This window comes from Prionailurus bengalensis, chromosome A3, assembly GCF_016509475.1.
Source record: "Prionailurus bengalensis isolate Pbe53 chromosome A3, Fcat_Pben_1.1_paternal_pri, whole genome shotgun sequence".
NCBI lineage: Eukaryota > Metazoa > Chordata > Mammalia > Carnivora > Felidae > Prionailurus > Prionailurus bengalensis.
Genome location: NC_057354.1, coordinates 11,715,275 through 11,742,752, shown reverse-complemented (window position 1 = coordinate 11,742,752; position 27,478 = coordinate 11,715,275). Strand labels below are relative to the sequence as shown.

General features: G+C 54.9%; 1 protein-coding gene and 1 long non-coding RNA gene across 2 annotated transcripts in view; one reads left to right on the top strand and one right to left on the bottom strand.

Annotated features, from left to right (window-relative positions):
* Nucleotides 1-3,130: 3,130 nt before the first annotated feature.
* LOC122467279 (plasmanylethanolamine desaturase-like) lies at nucleotides 3,131-24,091 on the bottom strand. Its single transcript, XM_043553684.1, is given in 7 exon segments — nucleotides 3,131-4,599; nucleotides 6,556-6,768; nucleotides 8,122-8,266; nucleotides 9,414-9,454; nucleotides 9,457-9,504; nucleotides 16,087-16,206; nucleotides 23,868-24,091. Coding segments are annotated over 7 exon segments (813 nt in total). The 5' UTR covers nucleotides 23,992-24,091; the 3' UTR covers nucleotides 3,131-4,477.
* Nucleotides 24,092-24,234: 143 nt separating this feature from the next.
* Nucleotides 24,235-27,478, top strand: part of LOC122467281 — a 217,762-nt gene continuing 214,518 nt past the window's right edge. The window contains exons 1-2 of the long non-coding RNA XR_006292880.1: nucleotides 24,235-24,740; nucleotides 25,829-25,910. This is a non-coding gene — a long non-coding RNA (uncharacterized LOC122467281). The remainder of the gene's footprint in view (nucleotides 24,741-25,828; nucleotides 25,911-27,478) is intronic.

Genomic DNA, 27,478 nt, shown 5'->3' with positions numbered 1-27,478 from the left:
GACGCGGGGCTCGAACTCACGGACCGCGAGATCATGACCTGGCTGAAGTCGGACGCTTAACCGACTGCGCCACCCAGGCGCCCCAATATTCTACTGATCGTGTGAAAGCAGGGGCCGGGCACGCCTCTCTGCCTGTTCAAGGGATTTGCGAGGGACTTGTTGAAGTATGGCTTCTGGGGAGGGAAACTGAGGGGTTGGAAAAACATGAGTGGGAACACGTTACTCTTCACTCTAGACCAGGAGTTGGTAGATTTTTTTTTTTTTTTTTGGTAAGGGGCCACATAAGTAAATATTTTAGGTTTTGAGGGCCATTTGGCTCTCAACTTTGCTGCTGTATTAGGCAATGTGCAAATAAATGGGTGTGGCTGCGTGCCAGTAAAACTTTACGGCCACACTGAAATTTGTACTTGATGTGTTAGGAAATATTCTTTTTTGCCCCCCAGCCACTTAAAAAAATGCTCCTGGGGCCATAGAATAACAAGTGGGCCAGCTTTGGCTCACGGGTGGCCATCAGTGGACCCCTGCTCTAGATCCTTCTGTTTGGTTCTTAGTCTTTACCTTACACATGCATTACCTATTAAAGAATAGTTTAAAGGGTAGCTTGAAATTATTTAGGTTTATCAAAAGGGGGCGGGGGTAAAGTTGGGGACAGGTGCCCCTCGAAGATCCCCTGGAAGAAGCAGCCAGCATAGAGGGGGATGCAGGGCATTCCCAGCCAAGCTGGAAATACACGTTTGCCCTGCGTTGCTACCTGCCCCACTCCGCCACCAGATAGCAGCACAAATCCACCTAAAGGCAGGCCATCCCGCACCAGCTGGGAAGCTGAGGGCAGAAGTCAGCCCGTACACCTGTTTTATTTTGCCTACCGTATATATTTTTTTAATATGTATTTTTGAGAGAGAGACAGAGACAGAGTGCAAGTGGGCGAGGGGCAGAGGGAGAGGGAGACACAGAATCAGAAGCAGGCTCCAGGCTCTGAGATGTCAGTACAGAGCCTGATGCGGGGCTTGAACTCACCAGCCATGAGATCGTGACCTGAGCTCAGGTTGAGGGCTTAACCAGCTGAGCCACCCTGGCGCCCTTGTCTACTGTATGTTTAAAAAATGGAGCCAACATCTTTAAAAATCTGGATTTCTGGCTCCTCTTTAATCGGCTGATGTGAGCAGCAGCTGCTCTCTGGGCCTGATGTCTCCAGGGCATCCCAGCCCTCTGTGTCAGCTGCTCTTTCTCATCCTGCTCTGTTGCTATTTTCTCGACGCGTTTCTCACTTGCCACCTGCCTCCTCACTTCCATCCCTCCACTGGGGCTACAGGCAGGTGTGAAAGCACAGGGGCTCTGGGTCAGATCAGGGCTCGGATTCCAGCCCTGCCACCTACTAGCTATGTGACTGTGGGCCTGTTACATGACCCCAGTGCCTCAGTTTCCTTATCTGCAAATGGGGCTAAGTGTCTTCACCTCTCAGATCCGATGTATGGAGCTCTCTGCAGTCCGGCATGTGGTTAAGTGTTCAGCAGATATGAGCATTTCCCCCTGCCCAGCCCTCACAGGCACTTGTTTGCAACACCCATATCTCACAAATGACCCAACACAATCAGACCGGACACTCCTTCTGGTTCTGAAGGTGTTTTCCCAGTCCCTGGGATTCAGGAGCAGCAAGACAAGTCTGTCTGTGAGGCCTGGCTCTGCCTTAGCAGCTGTGCCGTCTTGGGCAAGCCAGTTCACCTCTTTGGACTTAGGCTGTATTTTTGCTGGGCCAGGGTAATTAACACAGGTTGGTAGGCCTGCACAGTCTCCCCACCGGGGCTTGTGAACAGGAAACCAACTCTTGCAGCCCCAAGGCTGCTTATCTGACCCCTCCAGAGTTTGGCTGGCTGCCCCATCCACTGTAGACCTCCTTTGATAACACCTTACCTTTTCTTTTGGGAACCATCTCCCTCCTCTCATCCTGTGGCTTGGGAAGTGTTGTTCCCATCCCTGCAATTCCGGGTGAACCTGTTTCAAACCTGGCCAATCAGAACCACGAACCACCACAAGACACAATCTGTCCCAGTGGGAGCCTGGCCCGGGCTTCTGCTGCGGCCACTGGGCGGGGAAACTTTTCCACTGAGATTGCAGAGCTGGTCCAATCTCAAGTCTCAACTCAAGAGAAAAACGGAAGTAGATTGACCAAGGTCTGGTGAATCATGTGAACCCTTGGGTCCTGCCAAACCTTAAGTCAGTTATTAACTCAACTTTTCAGTTATTATAGGAGTTAATAAAAATGATTTTAGCTATTTTTACTTAAGCTATTTTGTTATTAATGAATTGAACTCTTAATTCCCCTTCCTTTTGGGATCCCCTCGGACAGTCACAAATCAAGTCTAGTGGTGGGCATACTTTCAGGGCAAAGCTTTATCTGGGGCGCCTGGGTGGCTCAGCTGGTCAAGCGTCCAACTTCGGCTCAGGTCATGATCTCACGGCAGGGTTTCGAGCCCCGCGTCGGGCTCTGTGCTGACGGCTCGGAGCCTGGAGCCTGCTTCAGATTCTGTGTCTCTGTCTCTGTCTCTGCCCCTCTCCTACACATGCTCTCTCTCTCATAAATAAACATTAAAAAAAAGCTTTATCTGTGACCACTCTGAAGAGTATTTTACAATTTCTGTGTCCCTAACATCTTTTTTTTTGCCAATATTGCAGAAACTATGAAGCTCAGGCTACATATTGATTGTAATGTTCACTACTGAATCTCAGTGCCTAGCACATGGGAGGTGCCTTGCAATTACTTGTTCAATGAGTAACTGAACAAGATATTTGTCTAAAACGTCCAGTGTCTCCCAACTTCCTCAGCTTGTGAGGCTCCATATAACAAGTCCTGATTTTTCCAACCAGATCTTCCACTTTCCCCTTGTTCCCTCCAGTCCAGTCCCACTGTGTCCTAAAAACCTCAAACTTGTTCCTGCCTCGGGGCCTTTGCACTTTCTGTCCAGTCTGCCACCGCTTCCCCTAGTTGGCTCAATCTCCTACAGGTCTCAGGTCAGATGCCACTTCCTCAGACCCTCCCTGACCAATGCTGCCGAAGCAGCCCCACCGTGCTTTTCCAATGTGATTCAGTATTGTTTGATTTTCTTTACAAATCACCATCTGAATGTACATATGCATTTATTTATGTTTATTGTCTCTCAGGAGGTCAACTCCACCAGGGTAAGTCCTTGTCTGTTTGTTCAGTGCTGTGTCCCAGTGTCCAGGTCAGAGCCTGGCACACACCAGGCCAATAACATTTGCCGAAGGAATTCACTAATAGGGATCAGCCTTCATTACTCGATCATCATGACTTCCTGCAAGGCCATTCCTCACCCAATCATGGGTCCCCTCCAAACGTGTTTGGAGCACATGGCAACATTAATTCACTGTGTCCGGTGAAAAAACTCCCATTCTGAGCCCAAGGTTGGGGGAAGGGAGCTGGGAATGGGGTAGAGGTGGGGTCTTACTCTCCAGGATCCTTAACCACCCCCCCACCAGCCAACCAGGAAATACGAGGCAGCCGAGGTGAAGTAGACTCTTGCTGCTTTGTTATAAATATATTATGTACATCCAAAACGTGACATTAAAATATTACTCCGTGTTACAGAAAAGATATTAAGGCTTTCTATTATTTACATTAAACAAGCAAGCACCTTTAAAAAAAAAAAAAAAAACCAAAACAAAACAGCCCAATTCTTCCTTCTCTGACATTCCCCTAGCCAGAGGGGACACCGTGTCCCCTTCCAAATGACCAAGACCCGCTGCAGGGGCTGCACTCTGTGAAGACATCCTCTGATTAGAAGTATCAGCTCTGGCTGGAATCACGTGGGCAGGTGGGGGACGGGCAGGGGAGAAGGGGTTCCAGACTTGGGCAGGGGATTCCTGCCTCTTCTGGCCGGCTGCCCTCAGACCCTTGCTCACTTTGCCATTCTTGGGTGGACAGGCTAGGCTGAAGGTGGCGCCTGGGGCTGTCCACCCACCCAGGTCTTCGGGGTCAGTTCACAGGGCCATGGCAGGGCAAATGCTCCGGGGACACTTAGGTGTGCCTGGGGGCTCCTAGACCACTGGGGACAAACGAGAGACAGATAAGACGACTCAGTGGCCCCAACGCCAGCCATGCTGAAGGGCTGCCCAGTGGGGTGGGGGTGGGGGTGCTGTAGGCGCACAGGGAGTGGGTGAGCTTCTCCTCTACCCACGGAATAGCTGGCAGGGCGGGGCTCCTTTTTCTGCAGAGTCAGGCTTGGAGACAGCAGCTCAGGTGGCTGGGGAGGGGCCAAGGAGAGAAAATGAAAAAAAGGAAATGAAAAATCAGTGGCTCAAGTATTCTGTGTCACGAGGGGTGGGCTGGGGGTGCCCGGGCCCAGCCCAGGAGGCGTCCTCTCCATCTGGAGGGGCCAGCACGAGGAGGCTGGAATTTGGCAGATGGCTTCGGTTTAGGGGGCTAGGGAGGGTTGGCAACAAGGTGGCAGGCTCGGAGTAGTTATTTGATCTTCTGGGCCCATTTCATGTCATCGGCCCGAGGCTTCTCGCCGGTCAGGCCCTGGATGAGGTCTTCTAGGCGTCTCCAGAAGCCTATCTTCTCCAGAGGGTAGTTGAGCCAGCCTGCAGGGGGGAAACGGCACCAGGGCGTTGAGTGGGAGAGCAGCAGTTGAGGAGACGGAGCAAAGTTGGCTTTGCCTGGGGCAGGAGCAACAGGGAGTGTGAGTCTGTAGCGGGACAAGGGCTGACCAAGGGGATGGGGACCTCCCACCAGTGGGCTTAGGGCTGCTCAGACATGCCTTTGTCCCCTCATTCGTTCACTTTCTTACCGAGTGCTTACTATATGCCAGGCACAGTGGCAGCATTTCTTATCACTGGGCTCCACTGCCACTTCTTCCAGGAAGCCTTCCTTGACCACATCACCCTCTTCTGTTTCTTTATATCCTTTATGATAACCTGTGGCCACTTCCCTGTTTTGTGTTGGTTTTTCTCCCCAACTCCCAACCACAGCATCTGCTCCCAAGAGCAGAACTCTGTTCTCCCTCTGTTGATCCCGAGTGTCTGGGATGGTGACTGGCACAAAGATGTTCAGTAAATATAACTTCCCATCTTATTTCATCTGTATGATAGCCTCCTACCCAAATAGTAGATAGTCCCATTTTCCACATGAGAAGACGGGCTCAGAGAGGAGTCTCCCCATTAGCGAGTGGCCAAATCAGGCCCGATCCTAGGCCTGGCTGAGCAGTTAACTGATCTCGGCAGCCTCAATTCCACCCCCTCCACCTGCTCTCAAAGAACATGACCTTAAGACGTACGAAGAATATTTTCTGTGGTTCTCAGTTCTGTCTCCAGAAAGACAACGCACCGCTCTCCCCGCAGAAACTAGTAGCCGTGACTTATCGAGTACTTATTATTATGTGCCAAACACTTCACATCTGCCATAGCGCCCTTCACGCCCTGGCCCCGTGACAGTCCTATGTAAGGTGGCAGCTGCAGCCCCATGCTGTGCGTGAGAACAAAGCACATCCAGGGAGGCTTGCTTCCTAAAGATTCACACGGAAGAGTGGAGAGCTGATCGTAAGCTGTAGCCTGACTTGCCATCAAGGTGCTGACAGCACCTCAGACACCCTTAATCCTGAAAGACGCCAGCTGACCCCAGAAAACCTGCTCAACTCACCTCACTTCTTTGGTACTGGTCCTGTAACTACTGGTGGCAGGTGGGTTTCCTTCCTGTTCCTTGGTCTCACCAGGCGTGTTCCCGCCTCAGGGTCTTTGTACTTCCTACTCCCTTTGCCTGAACTGTTCTGTCATTATTTAGCTGCAGGGCCCTCCCACGCTTTTTTTTTTCTTCTTTTTTTTTCTTCTTCCAGATTTCTGACCGCCTACTATGAACAGCTACACTCCGGCCTCCCTACTCCCTCTCTGCCCTTCACCCTGCTTCGCTTTCGCCCGAGCACGCCTCACGACTGGGCATTTGTCATCTCCCCTACCCCCTGCCCCCAGTGCCCTTTGCTCCAGCCACACTGACCTCCTCGCTGTTCCTCAAACCAAGCAGGCCTGTGTGTTCCTCCTTCGGGGACTTCACACCCTCTGTTCTTCCTCCAGATCTGCGTGATTTTCTCCCTCAGCTCAACTGTCTCCTCGGTGCACTGACCACCTTATTTAAAGGGTAAAGTCTCCCATTTCCTTCTCCTCACCTACCAGCAGTTAGCAGGGTTAAATGGAATGTCCCCTACTAGAATGTGAATACCATAGAGGCAGGGATTTTTGCCTGTTTGTTTCAGTGCTGGAGCCTCAGCCCAGGACGGCGCTTGGCACATAGTAGGTGCTCAACAAATATCTGCTGGATGGATGGATGGTTGAAATCACGACTCTAGGAGGTGGGAGTGGGGGAGGCGGTCTCTCTCGTGCTGCTGCGTCCTCAGCACCTACACTTGGCACATGAATCTAAGAGCATGTTCCTGCAGGGCAAGGATGATATGACCTCCTCCTGTGACCTCTGCCCTCCTAACCCTGAGGATAGAGGCAGAGCTGGGGTGGGGGCAGGGCAGCCTCTTCCACGCCACCCTGGAGCCGCACCTGTGGTGATGCAAAAGTAGGTCTCGTGGGGTGAGACGTGGTGGATGCGATGGTGTTTGCGTGGCAGGATCACGTGCCAGTCCTGCAGGAGGGTGACCCAGCGTGGCAGCCCGAAGTACGTGTGCGACCACTTGTGGATCTGGTTGGTGAACGTGCCGAAGATGGTCAGGCAGAAGACGAAGCACTCCCAGGGGTACAGCTGCGCCAGCGCTTCTGCGGGGGGGGGGGGGGGGGGGGGGGGGGGACGACGGGACAGGGTGTCGAGGCTGTCACGGGGGCAGGGCCACCACCAGCCTGGCCCTGGCTCCTCGCCCCTGGGCAGCTCCCTGGCCTCCTTCCACCCTCCCCCATGGTCTCAGGCAAGTTCAGACTCCCCTCTGGGCCTCAGGCTTCTCTTCTGCTCAGTGGGCAGATCGTGCAGGAAGCACAAGAAATAGTTACGGGTGTAGGCTCCGGAGTCAGGCAGAGCTGGGTTCAGGTCCGTGCTCTGACATTTCTTGGCTACATGAGCTTGGGCCAGCGATTCTGCCTCTTTGAGTCTCAACTTCATCGTCACTAACACGGCAATAAGTCTTTGTCCAGGTTCCCAAAGGCAGAGCCTGAGACAAGGGTTCACGGGGGGGGGGGGGGGGGGGGGAGGGGGAAGGGAGGGTATCTTCTGTTCGGAAAATCATCTGAGGGAGTGGGGAAAGCAGGGGGTGAGCTAAACAATGATGGGTTTGGGGGAGTCTTGTCTCAGCCTGATCCTGGGGGCAGCTCTGGAGGGTTAATGGCTCCACAGAGTTGGTCCCACCCAGAAGTGAGAGGGCTGGTCTTCTGTCGGCTTTTCCTGTCCCTTTACGTTTGGCTTTAGGCTTATCCCAAGGGGAGACGTAGGACCTGCCCTGGCGGTTCCCAAAAGGGGACAGCTGGGAGCCGTTAGCAGCCGCTGCTCGTGGCAACTGGGGGATGGGTGCACACGTGGGGAGGATCTGGCGGCCACCATGGCACCACACCACAGACACCCACGCCTCTACCCACCAAGGGGCTGCTCCAAGGACCAGCGACGTATCAAGTAGTTAGGACACGACGCGGCCTGGTGGGAGTATTCAACCTCCCCTCCCCCGCCTTCTGCCCACCTGGCAGATGATGTAACTGAGGCTCTGACAGGTGAAATGACTTGCTTTGGGACAGGTTCCCTCCTTAAAATTGGGCAAAGATCAGAACTCAGAACTTTCTGAGTTCACTGCCCGTGTTGGCCCTACTCAGCCAGGGCAGCCAAGCCAGAAGCCCTGAGGGCCAGGCAGGTAATGCAGGTGAGCAAGCTGGTCCAGGTGTAGGACAGCAGGGAGACTGTGTAGGACAGTGGGGACTGTGTACAGGGGGCGGCCGCAGCTCAGCTCCCTCCCAGTGAAGCCAGAGGGGAACAAGGGCCCAGGATGGCCGGACTGGATTGTTCAAGAGAAGCTGGAAGCACAGATTTTTATGTCAAATGTGCCAATTTTACAGGATGATAACTAAAAGTTTTTTAAGGTAGTGAGGGGACCGTGTCCCCACAGCCCCCTGGCAGCTGGCAGGCACACTCACCTGGGCTCTGGGTGCGGAACTTGTAGGCCATGTTCAGCAGAGGCAGCAGTGTCACCAGGCAGTTGTCCCCATTGGTCTCGATGAAGTCGTGTCGCGTGATGGCTGTGGGGTCGATGTGATGCTCGCGGAAGGGTCGGATAAAAGCCTGGGGTGGAGGTGAGGGTGGGAGAGGGGGTACGTCCGACCGGTCAGCCTGTGGTGGCCGGCCTCTCTCCACCACCTGCTGCGCATACTGCACTCGGGCTTACCTCCTTGCCTTCAGGATGCCAGAACGCTCCCCCATCATACTGCTACAGAGCCCCCCCAACCTTCAGGGTCCTGCTCTAAGCTGCGCTAGCAGGAGGCAGTCAAAATGACTAGGTGGGGACCGCGGCACGGTACCGCCCCACTCTGGGCCTCAGTCTCCCCAGCAGGGGTGTGAGGGGAGTTGGAGACCACCTCCACCCTTCTTCCCCACTCTAATACAGTTGAGGACACCCCTCGCAGTGGCAGGCAGACCCCTCTATTTCTTCCCAGTGTCCAAGCCCCTCTTTCTGGTAACAGCCGCCCCCTCTTCCTCTTCTGTTGGTACATACTGTTCCGATGGGGCAGAACCTAAAGGTGAGCACGTGACCCTGGCCTGGCCAATCAGAGCACCCCGGCTTGCCCGCCACAGTGACAGGGATGGGCACGTGACCTGAGCTGGGCCAATGGGAGCGTGCTATGGGACTTTGGCTGCAACCGTGGGAAAGGAGAGTTCTCTTTCCACTGAGGGGGCCGAGCTGGAAGGATGAAGGGAAAGCCTATGTGACAGGGAAGCCAACAGAGAGGAAAGCAGGGACAGACACAGAGAGAGACGGAGTCATGAGAGCGTGGTCTGTCTGTCCTACTGGACCCAGCCACGCTTTCACTTGGCTCTACTCTTGAAATTTTCGGGTACGCGGACCAGTACCTTTGTTTGGCTAAGGCTGTTTGTATTGGACAACCCAAACAGTGTGGCACAAGGTAAAAGTTCAACTAGAACCAATGGTGAGGTGCAACAGGGCTGGCAAAGGAGAAGGAGGCGTGGTCCCCAAATTCAAGGGGTTCAAAGCTCTCTATCCCATGCTTGATGCTTTTGCTTCCAGAAAATTCCAGAAATCCCAGGATTTCTAGTCTGTTCTGGTCCTCGAGGAGACGCAGGGGGTCAGGCTGGAATGATGGCTTCTGCCTTTCAAACAGGGCAACGGGAAGCTCGGAGAGGAAGGGGGCTCACCCCGCATCAGACAGCCCAACCTGCTTCTGCAGGAGACGGGCTGGGTCAAGGTACTCACCTTCCCCACGATGGGCAGCTCCACGGAGCCCCAAGTGTCAGCCCCCAGTGCACCAAGCCAGACAAGAAGTCAGCAATGAGAGCGCCTGCAACTGTGGACAAGAGGTGGGTGAGGCAGGGGACCAGGCAGGCGACAGTCCTGCCCACCCTTTGCCCCAAATCAGGGAGTCCCGCATTCATTCACTTGCTTGCTTGCTCACTCACTCGTTACGGGGGGTGGTATCTCTTCTCTACTTGGGATGTTTTCCTCCCTGTGAATGGAGTCTCAGGTAGAGCACTCCTGTCCCTTTACTTGCTCTGCCCAGGGATATGTGGGGACTCATTTGTTTGGGGAGTCTGGAGGGAATCAAGGGGGCAGGCACAGATCAGCTCGACTTTTCCCTATCAGGAGCTGACTGGGCCCTTCTCTCTGACCCCCCCCCCCCCCCAATCACTCCACAGAGGGAGGCCCACTCTGCTCCAGTGCTGCCAGTGAATAGATGGAAATGTGCTTTTGGGGTCTGTCGTCAGAATCCCCTCAGGTGCAGGCAGTAGCCATGCCTTCCTCCCCAACCTAGCTTGTATCACAATAATGTGGTAATTTGGCCTCTGGCAGCCTTTTCCTTGTTCTCAATGTGTTCAGAACTGGACTGGGTTCCTGCAAAGACCCCAACACCATCCACTTGCTTGAAGGTTCGGTATAACATAGGGTTAAGAGCTGTTAGATCAGGAAATGCCAGCTGTCTCTCACTAGCTGTGTGACGTTGGGCATGATACTCAACCTCTGTGCCCCAGTTTCCTTTAGATAGATGGGCATGATGATTACAAAAAAACAGTGGCTGCCATTTATTGAGCACCTTCAGTGCCAGACAAGCGCTTTACGTGTTTGATCTCAGTGGATTCTCACAATCCGGCCGAAGCTGGTACCCTCCTTATTCCCCCTTTGCAGCGGTGGAAACAGAGTCCTGGAGAACACAAGTTTAACTGGACCGAGGTCCCAAGAGGGCAAGTGGCAGAGCTGGGCTCTTAACCTGCCTTGAGGCCCCAATCTAACACAGCAGGATGCACAACCACTCCTGCACACAGGGAAACTGAGGCCGAGTGGCTGACTGCTTGGGCGAGGGAACATCCCAGTGCTGCCCCATCACTCTCCCTGCTCGCTGCATCTCGACCCTACTGGCTTACTGACGCTCTTTCCCTTGCACAGCCTCACACGCCTCTGGGTCTCTCTCTGCATTTACTGTTCCCTCCGCCTGGAACATTCTTTCCCAGGGTATAGCACAGTTCCCTCCTTCACTCCCTCCAGGTCTTTGTTCAAACATCTGTTGAGTGTTTGACATTATAACCACCCCCATCTTCCAGCGTTTCCTATTTCCTGTCTCCTTCCCCGTCCCTGGCACTTATTAGGGGTTCAGTAAATATTCCCTGAGTTAATCAGTATTAATCTGTTAGGAGTCAAGCTGCTGTGGACATTCATACCCAAACCTGGAGGCGGACATATGCCATCATTTCTTCATAAAAATGCCAGCTATTTATTTATTTATTTATTTTCACTCAACATTTACTGAGCACTTCTAGGTACCAGGCCCTGTGCCAGCCCCTTAAATGTTTTCTCTCTTTTAATCCCTAAACTGTACCAAGGCCAGTTCTAAGCCGGTTACACATCTTATCTCCTTAATCATCCTAAGCATTTAATCCTTACAGATGAAAAGAATGATAATAATAAAAACAATATTAGAAAAACAATGTTTGTGACAGTGGTTAACATTTATGGGGTGCATCCTTTATGCCAGGCACTATGTCAAAGGTGTTAGACATGCATTATTGGAACATATAGCTCTTCATACCTTAAATATGGGCTGTGCCCAGGGACTTTCTTCCAGGGAGGATACGGTGGGGAAGCAGGAGGAGAGTAACTTCAGAGTGGGGAAACCTGACACTCCGCGGGCCAGGTGGTCAAGGTCAAGTACATGCCCTGGCTATGTGATGGAAATGGTGCTTTGCCTCTCAGCTCCTCCTCCCAGAAACATACAATGTGGTCTAAGAAAAGCATGAGACAAATTCTGTAGCGAGGCATCCTGTGAAACATCAGGGCTCGGGGCGCCTGGGGGGCTCCGTCGGCTGAGCGTCCGACTTCGGCTCAGGTCATGATCTTGCGGTTTCGTGAGTTCGAGGCCCGCGTCGGGCTCTGTGCTGACAGCTCGGAGCCCGGAACCTGCTTCGGATTCTGTCTCCCTCTCTCTCTGCCCCTCCCCTGCTCGCACTCTGTCTTTCTGTCTCTCTCTCAAAAATAAACATTAAAAAAAAGATTTAAAAAAGAAATATCAGGGCTCCTCAAAACTGTCAAGGTCCCCCAAAACAAGGAAAGTCTGAGACACTGTCATAGCCACAGGGAGCCTAAAGGAACCCGATAACTAATGTGAGTGGTATCCTCGAAAGGACCCTGGCACAGGAGAAGGACATTAGGTAGAAACTAAGGAAATCTGAATAAACCATGGTCTTTAATTTGTAATAATGTATCCATGTTGGTATGGTGATTGTAACAAATGTATGACACTAATGTAAAATATAAGATATAAGATGTTAACAACAGGGGGAACTGGGTGCATGGAGCCTACGGGAACTCTCTATACTCTTTTTTGTTCTAGTAAATAAAGTCTATTTCTGAAAAACTGCATCATCTTATTTCACGTCCATAGTTATGGGCCCCAACACATCCCGACTCTCCAGAGGAGAGTCCAGAGGAGGAATGAGACTCAGAGGGTAAGGGCAGTCAGGGCTGCTGACCGGCGGCCAGGGACTACTGTGAGGGCCGTTCACAATGATGCTGTGTTCACGTCCAGGTCTGGGAAATGGGAACATTAATAATAGCACTCAACTTTATTTAAGTACAATCGATTAATAAGCTGGGCTAATACGTGTCAAGTGAGTCCCTGGGACATGGTAAGCGCTCCCAAATGTAGCTATAGTTAGTAGTTTAGGTGTTACCACCCTCTCCAGGCCTCAGTCTTATCATCTGTCAAATGACCTGGCCTTTTCAGGCTGCAGAGCAGGGAGGGATGTGTGCTTTGGACAGATGTCAGGAACGATTTCTTGGCGAGAAGAAACAATTTGCTCCTTGGGCTCTGTGACCCCCCAGGCCTCTGCGAGTGGGGGTTTCTAGAGCAGTGACTCTGGGCCTCCAGGCCTGCTGCCTCAGGGGGCTTTAGTGGAGACAGGAGAGGCAAGCACACAGAGCTTCTCTGTCCTGGCGCCGGGGGCAGTGGCTAGAGCTGGCTCATCGTGAGGGCAGCTTTGGCCTGGTTAGCACCCCATGGTACCACAGGGTACAGGACAGGCGATGACTCACCCCAGGCTACCCTGACTCGCCGGGTGACTTTGGGATAGTCCTTGGGTCCCTTGGGGCCTTCACCTCACCACAGGTTACCCAGCTGTGACTTCTTAGCTGCTGCCCACCTCAAGGCCTGGTGTGGAGACCGCGAGGGTGGACCGCGAGGGTGGGCTGCTGAAATCCCGCCTCTACCATCGTTCAGCACAGACTCCTCACCTGACCCGAGGCCGTGGGCCCTCCGACCTCATCACCAGTCTTTGCACTCCCCGGGCTCCCTTGCCGGGAACACCCTCCCCGCTCTGTCTGCCAGAAAACTCTTACTCAGCTCCTCAAGGGCCAACTCGTGGGCGCCCACACTTTTCCTCCATTTTCCCCGGGTGCCGCTAACAGCTCAAGGCTCCCAGGGCCGTTCGTGTGTTCGCTCTTTCATTCACGACAACGCTGTCCCTGCCAAGGTCACTAACGACCTCCATGTGGCCAGATCCGGCGGTGCCCTCGCTGCCCCGTCCTGCTGGCTCTGCTCAGCGGCTGCTCTCAGTTGAGCCTCAAGTCTTCTGGAGACACTCTCCCCTCCCGGCCTCTGCAGCCCCTCTGGCCACCCCGGCTGGCTCTTCCTCCTCCCCCCGGCATGGAAGCCCTGGGGGCTCTCCGCCGGCCTCTGGGCTTCACACACCTCTTCTACTGCGAGGTCTCCCAGATTTGTATCTGTAGCCGCCTTCCTGGACTCCAGACTCGGATTTCCAACTTGCTGCTCGGCACCTTGCCCTGGCTCTCAGGCAGGCGGCTCGAGCATCTCGTCTCAAGCCGCCTCTTCGGGCCTCTGCCAATGGAAGCCCATCCCTTCCATCAAAGCCCGTGGGTCACCACTCACGGCCAGCGTGACAGGATGCTCTGGCCGCTCGCCTCGCACAGCTCACTGAGAACTTGAGGATCTTGCACCACCGCCGCTGCCCTCACCGGGTGTGGGCCAGCATCCCCGCCCCCATCCATCCCGCCTGCAGCCCCAGCTGATGTCAGCTCCCTACGGGACACTCCCCAGCGGCTCCGCACGGCCTGTAGAATTAAACCCCAAGTCCAGACCAAGGCACTGCGCAATCTGCACCCTGCCTCTCTCAGCAGCCAGCAACTACCTTTCCTTTGATCAATTTTCCCCAGCCACGCTGGCCTCCCGCCTGTTCCCTGGGCGCATCCCAGCCTCTGGGACTTTGCACCTGCTGTTCCCTGCCGCCCCTCCCCAAGATATCTGCCTGGCCTCCTCCCTCACCTCCTTCAGGTCTGCGTGCGGATGTCATTTTTCCAGAAAGGCCTTCCCTGACCTCTCAACTCTTCCCTGGCTATTCTCTTATCTCGGTTTTGCTTCCCAGCATTGCATCATCTGTCTGTGTTTATCAACTGGGCACCTTTTCATGTTTCCGCCTTCCCTGGTTTCCAGGGCCTGCCAGGGGCACCAGGCTTCTGGAGAGATAGTGCTGGGCCAGAGGCAGGCTCCGCAGACTGGCACGGTGCCTCGCTTCCTGCATGTTAACACACAAATCAGGGTGGCTACTTAAATCAATTAGGGACTGTGCAAACACCACTATCAGGAGATGGTCTATTCTCATCAGCTCAGAGGCCAAGGCGTGGGATGGGGGAGCTGGTGTCACATTCGGTGACCGGACGGCCGGAGCGCTCCCGAACCAGGGCCTGGAGGCTCTGATCCCAACCAGGGAAGGAAGGTGGCGACGGCCTGGGACACCCATCCTCCTGCCTCACACAACACAGACGTGGGCTCAGACACACTGTCCTCCCAGTGCTAACCGGAGGCCCTACGGGCCCTGCTGGGGGAGTCTGTGGCTCTAGAGCTGGGCACGTCTGGATGTGTGATGCCGGACTCTGCTGGGCCAGCCGGCAAGTGCCCGGCCTCTCAGGGGACGGCGGTCCCAACCTCCGCACTGGCTCGACACCAAGAGTTGAAAGTACTCCACGTGCAGCTTGGTGCATAGTGGACACTTGGGAAAGAATCCATTGCTAAAGAGACCACGGTGGTCTGAGCCCTCGCGAGTGGTTATGTCGGGTGGGGTCTCCTTCCCACCTCTGCTCAGTCGCTGGCCCCTCAGCAGCTACACACCTGTGTGAGGCCCTCACAACAGCCCGAGGAGGCAGGTGCCACAAACAAGGCTCGGAGATGCAACACCCCTAGCCCCAAGGCAACACAGCCACAAGGCCGTAGAGCTGGGACTTGAACCCAGCGCCTGCATGCAGCCACCCCCAGAGGGGGCATCAGGGCTCACGCCGGCCACGTTCCTGCCCCTGAATGTAGGGCTCTGAGGCAGAGAGGCTGCAGGTGCACGGTCCCTCTCACCCCTGGGTAAGGGGGGGCGGGTGTGGCTCCTGAGGCGGGGCCCAGGCTCCCCAGCACCGGAGGGGTTAACTCCCTCTCCCCCAGCTGGCCCGCCCCCGCCACGTGCCCACCCCAACGCAGACCCAGATGGCCCAATTAGCCAGCCTGAGCACTATTGGCTTAGGCGGCCAGAGTGCTTTTAATGAGATTGTGGGAGCTGAACACGCAGGGAGGGCTGGGCGGACAGACCAAGGGCACAGCCGCCCCCCTCAGCCTGGGAGCCCGGAGCAGGGGAAGGGATGAGCGCCTGAGTTCAAGGGCAGAGGGGAGGCCGGTGCGCAGGCAGGAAGGAAGGGAGTCACCTCAGGACCTGGGAGTGGAGACGGTGAATGGAGAGCTCTATTGTGCTTCTGGCTTGAGGTGTGATGGTGGACGGGCCCTTCTCTGAGCCTCAGTTGGCTCATCTGGAAAATGACAACAAGTGTAGCATCCACCTCCCAGGCTGTGGATGGGGGAGGACTGACCAATGGGAAACACTCAGCATGTGCTATAAGTTACAGCCTGCCCATTCATTCATCTCCTGATGCCATAAATATTTATCAAGTACCTACCATGTGCCAGGCCTCGCACTGGGGGCTGGGGACCCAACAGCGAGCACACAAGAATCGCTACTTTCAGGGAGCGAGATTTGAGTGAAGGGAGACAGATACTAAACAAACAAATGTACTGGACAACACAGTATGCTGAGGTGACGGTGTACGGCAGGGCTGTTACTTTTGAGGGATAATCAGGGAGAGCCTCCCCGAGGAGGTGACCTGTGAGACCTGGATGAGGAAGTGAACCAGGGAGGTGTCTGAAGGAAGAGAGTTCCAGGCAGAGGAACGGCATGTGCAAAGGCCCTGAGGTACGAGTGTGTCCAACAGTGCACGTGCACACCCAAGCACACACAGCCACACACGATTACACATGTATGCGAGCTGCCATCAGAGTGGGTCCCTGACTCCTGGGGAAACTGAGGCCGGCGGCGGGGCAATCGGTACTCACTGACACCCAGCATGACGAGGGGCGTGTGCTCCCAGCGGGCCAGCAGCAGAAGGTGGACCAAGTTGTGGGCAATGAGGCCGAAGCACAGGATCACGCAGCACCACTCCTGGAAGCGCTTGCCTGCAGGGAGAGGAGGCCCGAGGTGAGTGTGGGGCGGGTGGGGGAGGCCGAGGGATCGAGGACCAACGCCAGGCAGAGCTGAACCCTGTAGGAGCTCTTCAGAGCTCAGGGAGTCTACGGTGCTAACCACAGGCTGAACGTAGGGACTGCCACGAAGAACGCCCACCCATTTCACAGACAATGTCACCGAAGGCCAGAGTAGGGGGAGAGTCTGCCCAAGGTACAGGCCCGTGAAGCCTGCCTTGAAGGGCCGATTCTTTGGCAGACAGGACCAGAACTCGTCTCCGGGCCCTGGTGGGCTCTCCCCGGAGGCCCCAGAGGGAGCTTTAATGAGCTTTTTCAAACTGACATCATGGCATCACCTATCCCCTTTTATAGGTAATCATTCGGAAGTGGAGTCTTTAATCCCAGAGGATCAGATCCTGCCCGACTGCCATCCAGCAAGGCTCCAATGAGTCAGGAATTTAGGAGAAATGGGCCTTGGTTACCACGTGCAGGGCTCCTGCCAGGAGCAGGGGGTCTGGGAGCACAACACAGGAAAGCGGAGGTGCTCCCAAGCCCTCCAGCCACCAGGCAGGTGACGCGGAGCAGTAAGGTGGGCTGGGTGGGGGCCGTGGGATACTGGCTGCCCATGGATCCTTTGTCAAGTGTGGGCGCGGGGGGTGGTCGCTAACGGCCTGACCACTGCCAGGTGGGAGTGTGGGCCCAGGACGCCTGAACTTCTAACACCCAAGGGAAGCCAGGAATCAGAAGCGGTGTGTGAACTCTTTTTAAACTTCCTGCCACGTGTTTTTAAAAGGCATGTGAGCTCAGACAAGCTGATTCACTCACTGCAGCTCCGTCTGAGGTGTCTGAACAGTCCAACACCGGAGGGATCAGCCAAATGAACTTGGCCTATGGCATCTCTGCAGCCAGAAAATAAGTCTGGGTGGCTGTCTGTATGTGGACAGGGAAGATGTCCAGGGCCTACTGGTAAGCGCAAAAAAGCAGCCATTTATGTGTGAAAAGAAAAGAAAGAAACTGTCTAGTCAAGACTGGCTTCCACTTATTCCTCTCGGAATTTAATATTCGTGAATGTGCTCCTCCACCAAAAATCTTTTCTTGTAATTGTAAATTAAAGTAAAAAATAAATGAATAAAAGGAAACGAAAACATCGCGTGGGTGACACAGAATGTGTTGCAGGTCCCCTGGGGATATTATTTTCCCAGGCAGCTGGTCCCAAGGGCACGGAAGCTCCTTAACGACAATAATTTTCTTATCATTAGTGTTTAACATCTACCGAGCAGTTGCTATATGCCAGGTACCTGCTGAGGTGATGCTGTTTTGCAGATGAGAGATCTGAGGGTCAGAGTGGCCCCGAGAAGTAGCAGAGGCCGCAAAGCTAGTCGGTTACAGACTCGGATCCTATGGCCAGGCAGGCCCCTGTGAGTGGTCAACAACTGAAGGGGGCCATGGCAGATAGAGAGGCATCCTCCTGTGTCTGCTCTCCTCACCTGGAGCGACTCTGGCAATGCTCCTGCAGATCTCAACCTAGAACCTCCACCTCCAGGAGGCTATCCATGATGCTTCCTCTGACTCTCGGACTCCTCCAACATGGGGCCCATCCTGAGGGGCTGTCACTGCCCGAAGGACGTCCCTCTTCCCCTATCCACGTGTGAATTCAGGAGTCCCAGGGCCATGTCTGGCTTGCTCACCAGGGCCCTGGCACACAGTTGGCACTCAATAAATGCCCGTGAAATAAACAAATTCCTATACGTCATCTTAGGGGACAACTGCCAGACTTTGTCTCTGGGTGCTCGTCACCAAAGCACCTTAGAAGGAAATATCAGGTATTCCACTGCTCCTGTTAGGCATTCCATTCTCCCTCAGAGAGAGAGAAGGGCCTTACCCAGGATGTACCACACACAGCACACTGTGCCCTGGGCCAAAATCAGAACAGCTGCCCTCCCCTTGCCCCGTGAAAAGACCGAGGGTCGGAGGGGAGAAGGAACACGCCCAGGGTTGCATCCTCTTGGCCCCCACTTGTACAGATGAGGACACTCAAGTCCAGAGAGGGCAGGACTCCAGTGGTAGTCACACAGCAGCAGAAGTGGGCCCAGAACCCTTCGCATTCCACTTCTTCGTCAGGGACTGTTCCCCGTGGGCCCCATGACCCGGTTGCCCCAGCAGCCCCTACCTGGGGTCACTGTCATCTGCCCCAGCTGGCCCTTCCCCTTTCTGGTTCCTGTTTGCGGCCAGGGCCTGGGACTCAGAAGCAGAAGTCCGGAGGGGCATGTGGAAGGGGTAAGGAGAAGATGATTCTTTGATGCCGACCCACCTGCCTGACCCCCAGCCTGCAGGGACAGCAACGTGATCAAATAACAGTAACGGTGGCTGATACGCACTGAGGCCTAGCACAGCTGGGGTGGTCGGGTGTGGCCCACATCAGGGATGTTGCAGGGAGCAGCTCCCTCCAGCACACTCAGCTCTCAGTTAAGAAAAAAAAAAAAAAACTAGCTACGTTAAAAAAATAAATCATATAAAACTCCTAATTTCCTGCTTCCCTTGAGAACACAAGGCTCTGGGCACCACAGGCCTGAGCAGCAGCGGCTGCTCCCGTCAGATGGGGCAGGGGTTCCTGGTTCAGCCCAGTCTCCTTCCCTCCCCGTGGCCTCACATTGGGTGGCTTCCTGCAGTCACCTGCATTGAGCCTGAAGTCCTTCCAGGAAGGAACTATGTGATTTCAGTTCCCAGACGAGGAAACTGAGGCTCAGTGGGTGAAAACGAGGAGCTGGGCTTGGATCCTGAGCTCGTCAACGGGACACGTTAGCTCGGATGTTCTAAAGACAGCCCAGCTCTCTTCCCATGCCTTCGAGAACGTCCCTGAAGTCTGAATATTTTCCCTTCTAGACCCCGTCTATCTTTGGCTTCTGGGATCTGGATCCTTCGCAGACCAAGTGCTTCAACTTTGATTCATAAGAAGTACATCTATCATAAAAGCAGTCTTCATTGAGCACCTACTATGTGCCAGGTACAATGTCAGGATGAGCTCAGCCAGCCCTTCCCATACACTGTGGGCTGGGGACCACATGCCCTGTCTTTCACAGGGAGAAACTAGGCCTGAGTGATGAAACGACTTTTCCAAAGTCACGGCATGGACCGTCAGCCTGGCAGGGCCTACAGGGTCAGGTGGTCTAAGTGGTGTCACTTTACAGATGGGCAGACTGAGGCCCAGGGAGAGAAGGGCTCTGCTCAGGACATAAGAGCTTGGGCCACCTCTGGCAGAGAGCTGGGCCTTGTTTTCCTGAGCCAGCCTCTGGCCTGGCCAGGGTCCATGATCTGGGCTGAGTTATGGCAGTGCATGCTTGTTGGCCTGGGGAGGAGATTGGGCCTATGTGTGGTGGCTGTAGGGCTTGGGAGGAGCAGGGAAGGCCAGGCGCCAGGCCTCGGCCATCTTTGCTTTCCTGGGGGCAGGCCACGGCAGCTACGGGCTTGGCATCGGGCCCGACTCTTCTAGTTTCAGTCAGAGAAGCCCTGAATAATCTGCACTTCTGATGCCCCTTGGCCTCAGGGAGGTGGGGGCACAGGAGATAGAAGGCAGGGAGGGACCAGAGAGTGGCAGAGGAAGAGGGACAGAGAGACAGAGACGAGACCGAAGATGAATCAGAGACACAGAGAAATGAGAAACAGAGTCACGGAGAGATTATGGGAAGACAAAGAGAAAAAAAGAGAAAGAACATGGCCAGAGGGGAGAGACAAAGAAATAGAAAAAGAACAAGACAGAGGAAAACAGAGACAAAGCTCAGCCCAGGGTGGCAGGGACCAGGCCTGGCCAGGGAAAGGGCCCCAGGTCTCTGGCTTCAGTCAGGCCCACGTGGGGGGACTGAATCTTTCCTCTGACCCTAAGCTAAGAGACCCTTGTGTCCCCCAGGGCCACAGGCACCTGTACTTAGCCAGGGTGGCTTGAACAGCTGACTCCAGTGACCCCTCAGGATCCACCTCTGGAGCCCGGGGCACCTGAGAAGTGGCACACATATAGGCAGGTTTCAGCTGGCACCTGCCGGGAAGCTGGATACCTGCCTTACCCGCGGGCTTGCCCATGAGGCCTGCGAGCCCACCAGGTCCTTCACAAATCCCAGCACAGGGCAGGCTGCTGCCGTAAAACCCAAACCCGGAGTGCAGGGGGCTCCTGGGATCCGCAGGCCCGGGCCTCAGCTCCCTAGCCAGACCCTCGGGGCCCACAGGGTACGGCTGAGGCTGCCTCCCTCCTTGGCCCCTGCTGCTCCCACCACCCAATGCCGCCTCGATTAGACTACTCACAGCTCCCCGCGGACACTAGGCCCACTCTCTCTGCCAGCGGCCCCGCAAGCATGCTGTTCCGCCGACCTGGAACATTGGTCCCCCTCCTGCACACCCACCCCGGGGCTGGCTCACTCCCACAGTGAAGATTAAGAACACGGAACCTAGAACACCCCCCTTCTTCCACCAGTGTTCTGGTTCTGCCGCTAACGGGCTATGGGGCTCCGGGCAAGTCCCTACTCTTTGCTAAGCCTCCGGAAATGTCTTCAAGTGGGACAGCGTATCCCTGAAGTGACAGCCCTTCAGGCAAATCAAACATAAGCCGTCCCCGGGCTTGCTGACCTGGCCCTCTGCTAGGGGCAAATGCAAGCCTAATCCCAAGCAGGACAAGCATTCAGAAGAACACCTTTGGGGGGTGGGCGATGAGGAGGTGACGGGGTCCTCGGTTTCCTCCCCTGAAAAATGGGGTTAGTACTGAGGGTGTGCCCCAGACGGTTGTAGTAAGTGTGAAGAAAATGTCCAGCACAGCCAGTGCTCAAGAATGTCAGCTATGTCAACTGCCTTCTCATGGCTGCCGACTGTCACAGTACCAATCCACTTCTGGCCCCAGGAATCTCAGGAATTCAGTCCTGGAACCCAGAAGCTTCTCCTACACTCCCCTTGCTCATTTTGCTCCAGCCCATGGGACTCCTACCATGCAGTCCCACAAACACTCCAGGCGTGCTCCCACCTCAGGGCCTTTGCACTTGCTGGGTCCCTGATCTGGACCATCCTTCCTCGAATATCTTCAGGTCTCTGTTCAAGTATTACTCACTCAGTGAAGTCTTAACTGCCCCCTCTCTGAAATGTTATTGCCCCCGATATTTCACTTCCCCCTTTTCTGCTCTATATTTGCTCCATAATGTTTGCCACCACTGGGCAAGTGGGCTATTTTCCTTATTTACTGGGTTTAGTAAAATGCCACCTTTTTTTCCCCGGTCTTGTTCACTGCTTTCTTGTTCACTGGGGCCTAGAACAGGGACTGGGACAAAGATGCTCCCTATGTGTTGAGGCTGGTCCCTCATTTTGTAAGTCAGGTCCAGAGAGGTCAAGGTACTTCCCCCAAGCCCCGCAGGAAAGGGACAGGGAGGTGGAGGCCTATGAAATTTGGAGAAACCAGTCTGATCAGTCTCTCACTCCTCTGCCCCTCACTGCCTGGCTTCCTCCCCGCTCCAGGTCAGGAGGAGATACGGCCTTGACTGAAGGTTTGGGGCACCCGGAGGCTGCCCGCAATCTCAGATCCCTCCGGGGCTGTTCTTCAGAGGGTGAAGGGCATTTGGGGAAATCAGACCCAAACGGCAGTCCCTTGGGGAAGCTCAGGATGCCGGGGTATGATTTGGTCGAAAGTGGGTAGGGTTTACTCAGGTGGGGAGAGCTGGACACCAAAGGAGGAGGCCTTTAAATCCTTACCCTCGATTCTCACGTGGTGAGTCTGAGGGCCAGAGAGGAGAGACAGCTGACTCCGAAACTCACAGGAAAGGCCAGACTACTGGGTTAGCAATAGGGAGTGCCCACTGCAAGCCAGGTGCTGCTCAAAGTTTGATCTCAGGGAGCCTGGGTGGCTCAGTCGGTTGAGCGTCTGACTTCAGCTCGGGTCACGATCTCACAGTTCCTGAGTTTGAGCCCTGCATCGGGCTCTGTGCTGACAGTGCAGAGCCTGCCTGGGCTTCTCTCTCTCTCCCTCTCCCCAACCTGTTCTCTCTCTCTCAAAATAAATAAATAAACTTAAAAAAAACCCCAAACAACAGGTGGGTGATCTCATTTTGTCTTCCCCCAAACACCAAGGGGCAGATAAATTTTACTTTGTATCCATTTTTTAGAGGTGAGGAAACTGAGGCTCAGAGAGAGAAAGTGGCTTGGTCCAGGTCACACAGCTAAAGAAGCAGCCAGGATGCCACGTCCAGTCTGTCCCAGGACGTACAGGCAGTTTCAAGTCCATAGGCTAGGCGCTCTAGGAACAGGCTAAAGAAACCGCGGCATCATGGACCAGGTGCCCAAGTCAGGTTCCAAAAGTCTAGAGAGGCCTCTGTGACCTAGGACTCAACAAGAAAGCCAACGGCCCAAGGTCACACAGCCAGTGATGGCAGAGATGGTCTGCAAACCCAGGCCGGTCAGAGTAGAAAGCCAAAGGTGGTAGTCGACCCATGCCCACGCCAGGCAAGGGCTGTGCGTGGTGGCTGTCCCCTGGCAAAAGGAAAGATGTCAGAATGTTTGACAAACAAAGCTTGGTGTGATGGCGACATTCAGGCGGAGGGGCCTCCTGCGGCTCCTAGTCACCTGACTCTGGAGTTGATGGCACTTCCTTAACCCCTGGGGACAGAGTGCCCAGGCAATGAGATTCCCCGGGCTCTTCCGAGAAGGGTGGGGGAGCTGGTGCTCACTGGAGCATTTAAGTGGCAGGCACAGTAGGAAGGAGCCAGGGACCTTGGTCTGAGGGCTGAAGGGGGGGGTGGGGGCAAGGGTCTGGAAACTGTGGTCTGGTTTGGGGAAAGGGAGGGCTCCAGCCCCAAGTCCTAAAGGGAGGGGGCTAATACATGCAATGGAAAAGGAGCAAGGGCTGGACTTGGGGCTTGCATAGGGGAGGGGCTGAAACTGGAAGATTTGCCATGCCCTCACCACCTGGGATTCTGGAATACAGCGAGGGCTGAGGCCCCTCTCTGCGGGAGGTGGGGGGGGGGGGAGCGGGGTGGTCTGTGACCACTGAAGCTATAACTAGAACAGAGCTTGGGGGAAGGGCGGCGTCGGGGATGCTAGGAAGTCTGGACCCCATGCGCTGAGGTTCTAAAGCAGAGAGGCTGATGTGCCCAGATTTGGGGGGGAGGTGAGGTCACTGTTTGCAGCCCAGGGCCCTGGCTGGGGCACAACTAGGGCCCTAGTGTGTGCATTCCGGATCTAGGGAACGTGGAATGGGATGTGACTTTTAGGAGGCCGGGGGCAGTGCATGCAGCTGAAGGGCTGCGTCCGGCTTGGACAGGGTCCTGGGATGGGGGTCCTTACTAAGTCTTGGGGCGCTCTTTGCAGCCTCGGGTGCTCTGAGGCTAGGATCCGGATCGAGGGGTGCGATGGGAGCTCTGTATGCGGCCCGGGTAGCTGATGTGGCAGTTCCTTGATATAGGCACTGTACGTTCATCTAGAAAGCCCCGTGGCTGGGGCTGTGGCTTGATCTTGGAAGGGGCGCTGGGGTGGGGTCCCCGGACTTGGGGGCGCTATTTGCAAGTTTAGAAGCAGAGGCTGGAGTTCTGCATCGGGGCCTGAGGCTGGGGTTCCCATCTAGGGAACCCGGGATCGCTGTCCGTAGCCCGGGCTAGTGACTGCAGGCCCGGAGGGGGGCCCGGAGGTCCTACCTGGAGAGTAGAGCGCGGCCAGTTCGCGGGCCCCGGCGTGCTGCGCGCCCCAGCGCCGGCAATACGCCGCCTCGTCCTCATCGAGCTCCGGCTGCTGACCGGGCCCGTCCTCGGCGCCCGCCATGGCCACTCGCCCGGCCCGCCCGGTGCGCTCAGCTAGCGGCGGCGGCGGCGGCGGCAGGGCCGCGGAACCGCGGCGAGATCACGCCGCCCAATGACCGCCCAGCGCCGGGCGCGGCGGCGGCGCCGGCGGGGGCCTCGCCCGGCCGCGCGTCACAGCCAATCGGGGACCGCGCCGGGGCCGCGATGGCCAATCAGCGGCCTCCGAGCCGCAGCCAACCGCGGCGCTCCGGGGGCAGGAGCGCAGCTGGGCGCAGCTGGGCACGGAAGCGTGGGGCGGCGGCGAGTCCCAGCTCGTCGCGGTTCGCCCCCGGCGGGGGCCTCGGTTCCTGCCCCCACGGAAATGCCGCCCGTGGCACCGCCCATCTCTCGCTCGGTTTGCCGGCCTGTGCAATGGGTCGAGGCCGTGCGCCACCGGACCCAGGAAAGGGCGTTTCTTCAGCACGCACTGTCAAGCGCCTCCTGCGTGCAGGGAGCGCGAGTGGAGGGCGCCGGCCCGGGGCTAGAAAGCCGGCACTTGGTGGACACTTTGAACCGTACTCCTGGGCTGAGGCCCATTCCCACTGGGCTAGCTTCTGGAGCCCTACGTCGTGCGGAGGTCAGGAGGACCCTGCGTACACCTACTGTGTGCCAGCTGCCGTTGAGCGTCCCGGGGAGGAGAAACGTCGAGCCCGATCCCCAGGACCTCTTGTTCTCCCGAGGGAGAAGACAGTAAACTGAGGAGAATGACCCTAAGCGTCACTATAAGATTTGGTGAGCGCTTAATATCTGTTAGGCGCAGGCCCAGGAGCGAGTCCACAGCCTTTCATTTACTCTTAATTACCAATGATGTTGCCTCCTCGGGGGGGCCCCTCTTGCCCTCCCTACTCAAAGTTGCCCTCTCCTCCAGTCACTGTGACATCATCATGTTTTGTCTTCACAGCGCTTGTCATGGGCCATAACATGTGTCATTCACCAGAAAACCAGTTCCTGAGGGCCCGGACTTGCTTTGTTCACAGCTGAATCCCCATGTCGGGATCAGCATAGGGCACGTGGTAGAGGCTCAGTAAACACTTGCCGAGTGAATTAAGGCTCAGCCCAGTGCATTTATTCAAACCTTTGCCTGTTTCAAAATGGGATGATCTGTCTTTTTGTGGTTGAGTTGTAAGAGTTCTTCATGCATTCTGGACGCTAGCCTCTTACCAGATACATGATTTGCAAATCTATTTTCTCATTTTGTTGGCTGTGTTTTCACTTTTTGGATAGTGTCCTTTGGTGCACAAAACCGTTTTTGCTTTTGATGAAGTCCAGTTTCTGGATTTTTTCTTTGTTTTTGCTCTAGGTGTCCTGTTTCCTCCTTTTTTTTTTTTTTTTAACAACATCATCGTATTCCCTTATGTGGCTGGACCACATAATTCATGTAACTAGTTGTCTGTTGAATAGGCACTTGGGTTGTTTCCTGTCTTTGGATGTTGTAAATTTTTTTGTGTAATGTCACTTTTGCACGGGAAAGACACACTCTTGAAGTGGGATTGCCGTGATAACTGTTACATGCCCTTGTCATTTTGGTAGATAGAGACAAACCATTCTGAGGTAGGTGGATACTGGGATTAGAATCACGTCCTAATTTATACTCTCACAGCTGTGTTCAAGAATGCTTGTTTTCCCACAGCCTTGCCAACTATTAAAGTAAGTAAAATTAAAAATTCAGCCCTTCAGTTAGACTGAGCCCATTTCAATAGTCCCATGTGGCAGGTGGGAAGCGTATTGGGCGGTACAGATGTGGAACATGTCCGTCATAATTCTTTCGGGAAGCTCTGGTAAAGAATTGCGTGGTGACTTTGACTTTATATTTTTAACAGGGTCTCTCTGGCTCCACGCAAGGAATGGACCCAGCGACCGTGCAGAGGCAGGACACCAGGGACAGGTGCTGAAATAGCCCAGGTAGGAGTGGATGGATGGATGGTCAGACCAGGGTGATCATGGACTTGGGAGAAGTGGCTGATTCTGGATGTATTTTGAAGGTGGAGCGGCCAGCATTTGCTGGTTGATGAGATGTCAGGGATGACGCTCAGGTTCCTGGCCTGAGCCTTTGGGAGATGGAGGTGCCACTGGCTGAGCTGGGGGAGATCAGCTCTGGGGGTGGGGAACCTGGGAGTTCTGTTTTGCATATATTACATGTGATGGGTGTTGGGTGTTCCGGGGGAGACGTTGAATGGGTGTCAAGTTGTTTTTCTGGCCTGGAGAATGACATGTGCCTTTGGTCACCAATTAGAGCAAAGCCAGAAAGGAGGGAAGAGGTGGAATCACAGGGATGAGTGGGTGGGGCAAAGGTCAAAGGCAATGGGAGGAGCCTAGCCTTAGAAACTTGGAGTCTCATAGCTGTGTTTCTGAGCCTATGTAGGTCCATTTTCCTTCATTAAATGGAAATCTAATGCTTCATAGGCTTTAGAAAGGTTCACAGTGAACACAATGAGAGGTAGGGTACTGACAGGCAGGAGACACTGAAGAAATGCTTATTACTTCCCCTGTGTGTTATACTTGACTATGAAAGTGTTGGGATGAGGTCCACACCCTCACCTGACATCCAAGGCCCTGCTGACTCTCCAGCCTTGTCTCCTGATGTCTCCTACTGTCATCCTGCCACAGGGCCTTTGCACTCACTGTACCTACTTCCAAGTGAATGATCTCCCTGGAGAGGGATGTGGCTGGCCCCTTCTCTTCCTTTAGGTCTATGTTCTCCGCTTCCTCCTAGCTCTGAGACTCAGGCTGCAAAGCTGCCCGAGATGGACACCCCGGAGGTGTCACGGTGTTGGGGGACGGAGCCCCCCATGGCTTGTGCCGAGTCAGATTGATCTGGATTGCCACATTCATTCACTCACCAAATCTTTACCAAGAATAGCTGTGGGCCAGGTACTGTGTAAAATGCTGATAATTCAGCAGCAGACAAGACATGGGAGGCCCCTGCCCTCAGAGTCGCAAGAGGGACAGACAATAAACAGGTAAAAAGATAATCTAATTTCCGGTAGGGACAAATGATGTGGAGAAATGACGCAGGCTACAGGGATGGACAGAGAATGACGAGGAGTGCTTCAGCAGATGGGGAGGGGAAGGTGTCGGCAGAGCCTTTCCGAGGAGGCAGCAGTTAAGCAGAGACCTGCAGGAAGTGAAGGAACTGGATGAAGATGCCCAAAGAAGTGCAGAGGCCCTGGGGCAGGAGCATGCTTGGTGTGCTCAAGCAATAGCAAGGAGGCTTATGTAGCTGGAGCAGAGGGTGAGAGGAAAAAAGGGGGAAGGTGGGATCAGAGAGATATTAAAGAGCCAGATCATTATGCACCAAGTAGGCCAAATACGTGTTGAATTAATGCGTGAATGAAAGACTGGGGCAGAGAGAGAACTATGGGGATGCATACGTAGCCGTGATCTACCTCAGGAGGAGAAATCAGGGAGGGCTTCCTGCAGGAGGGGAATCAGCTGAAATCTGAAGTTAAGTAAGAACCCGCTGGGGAAAG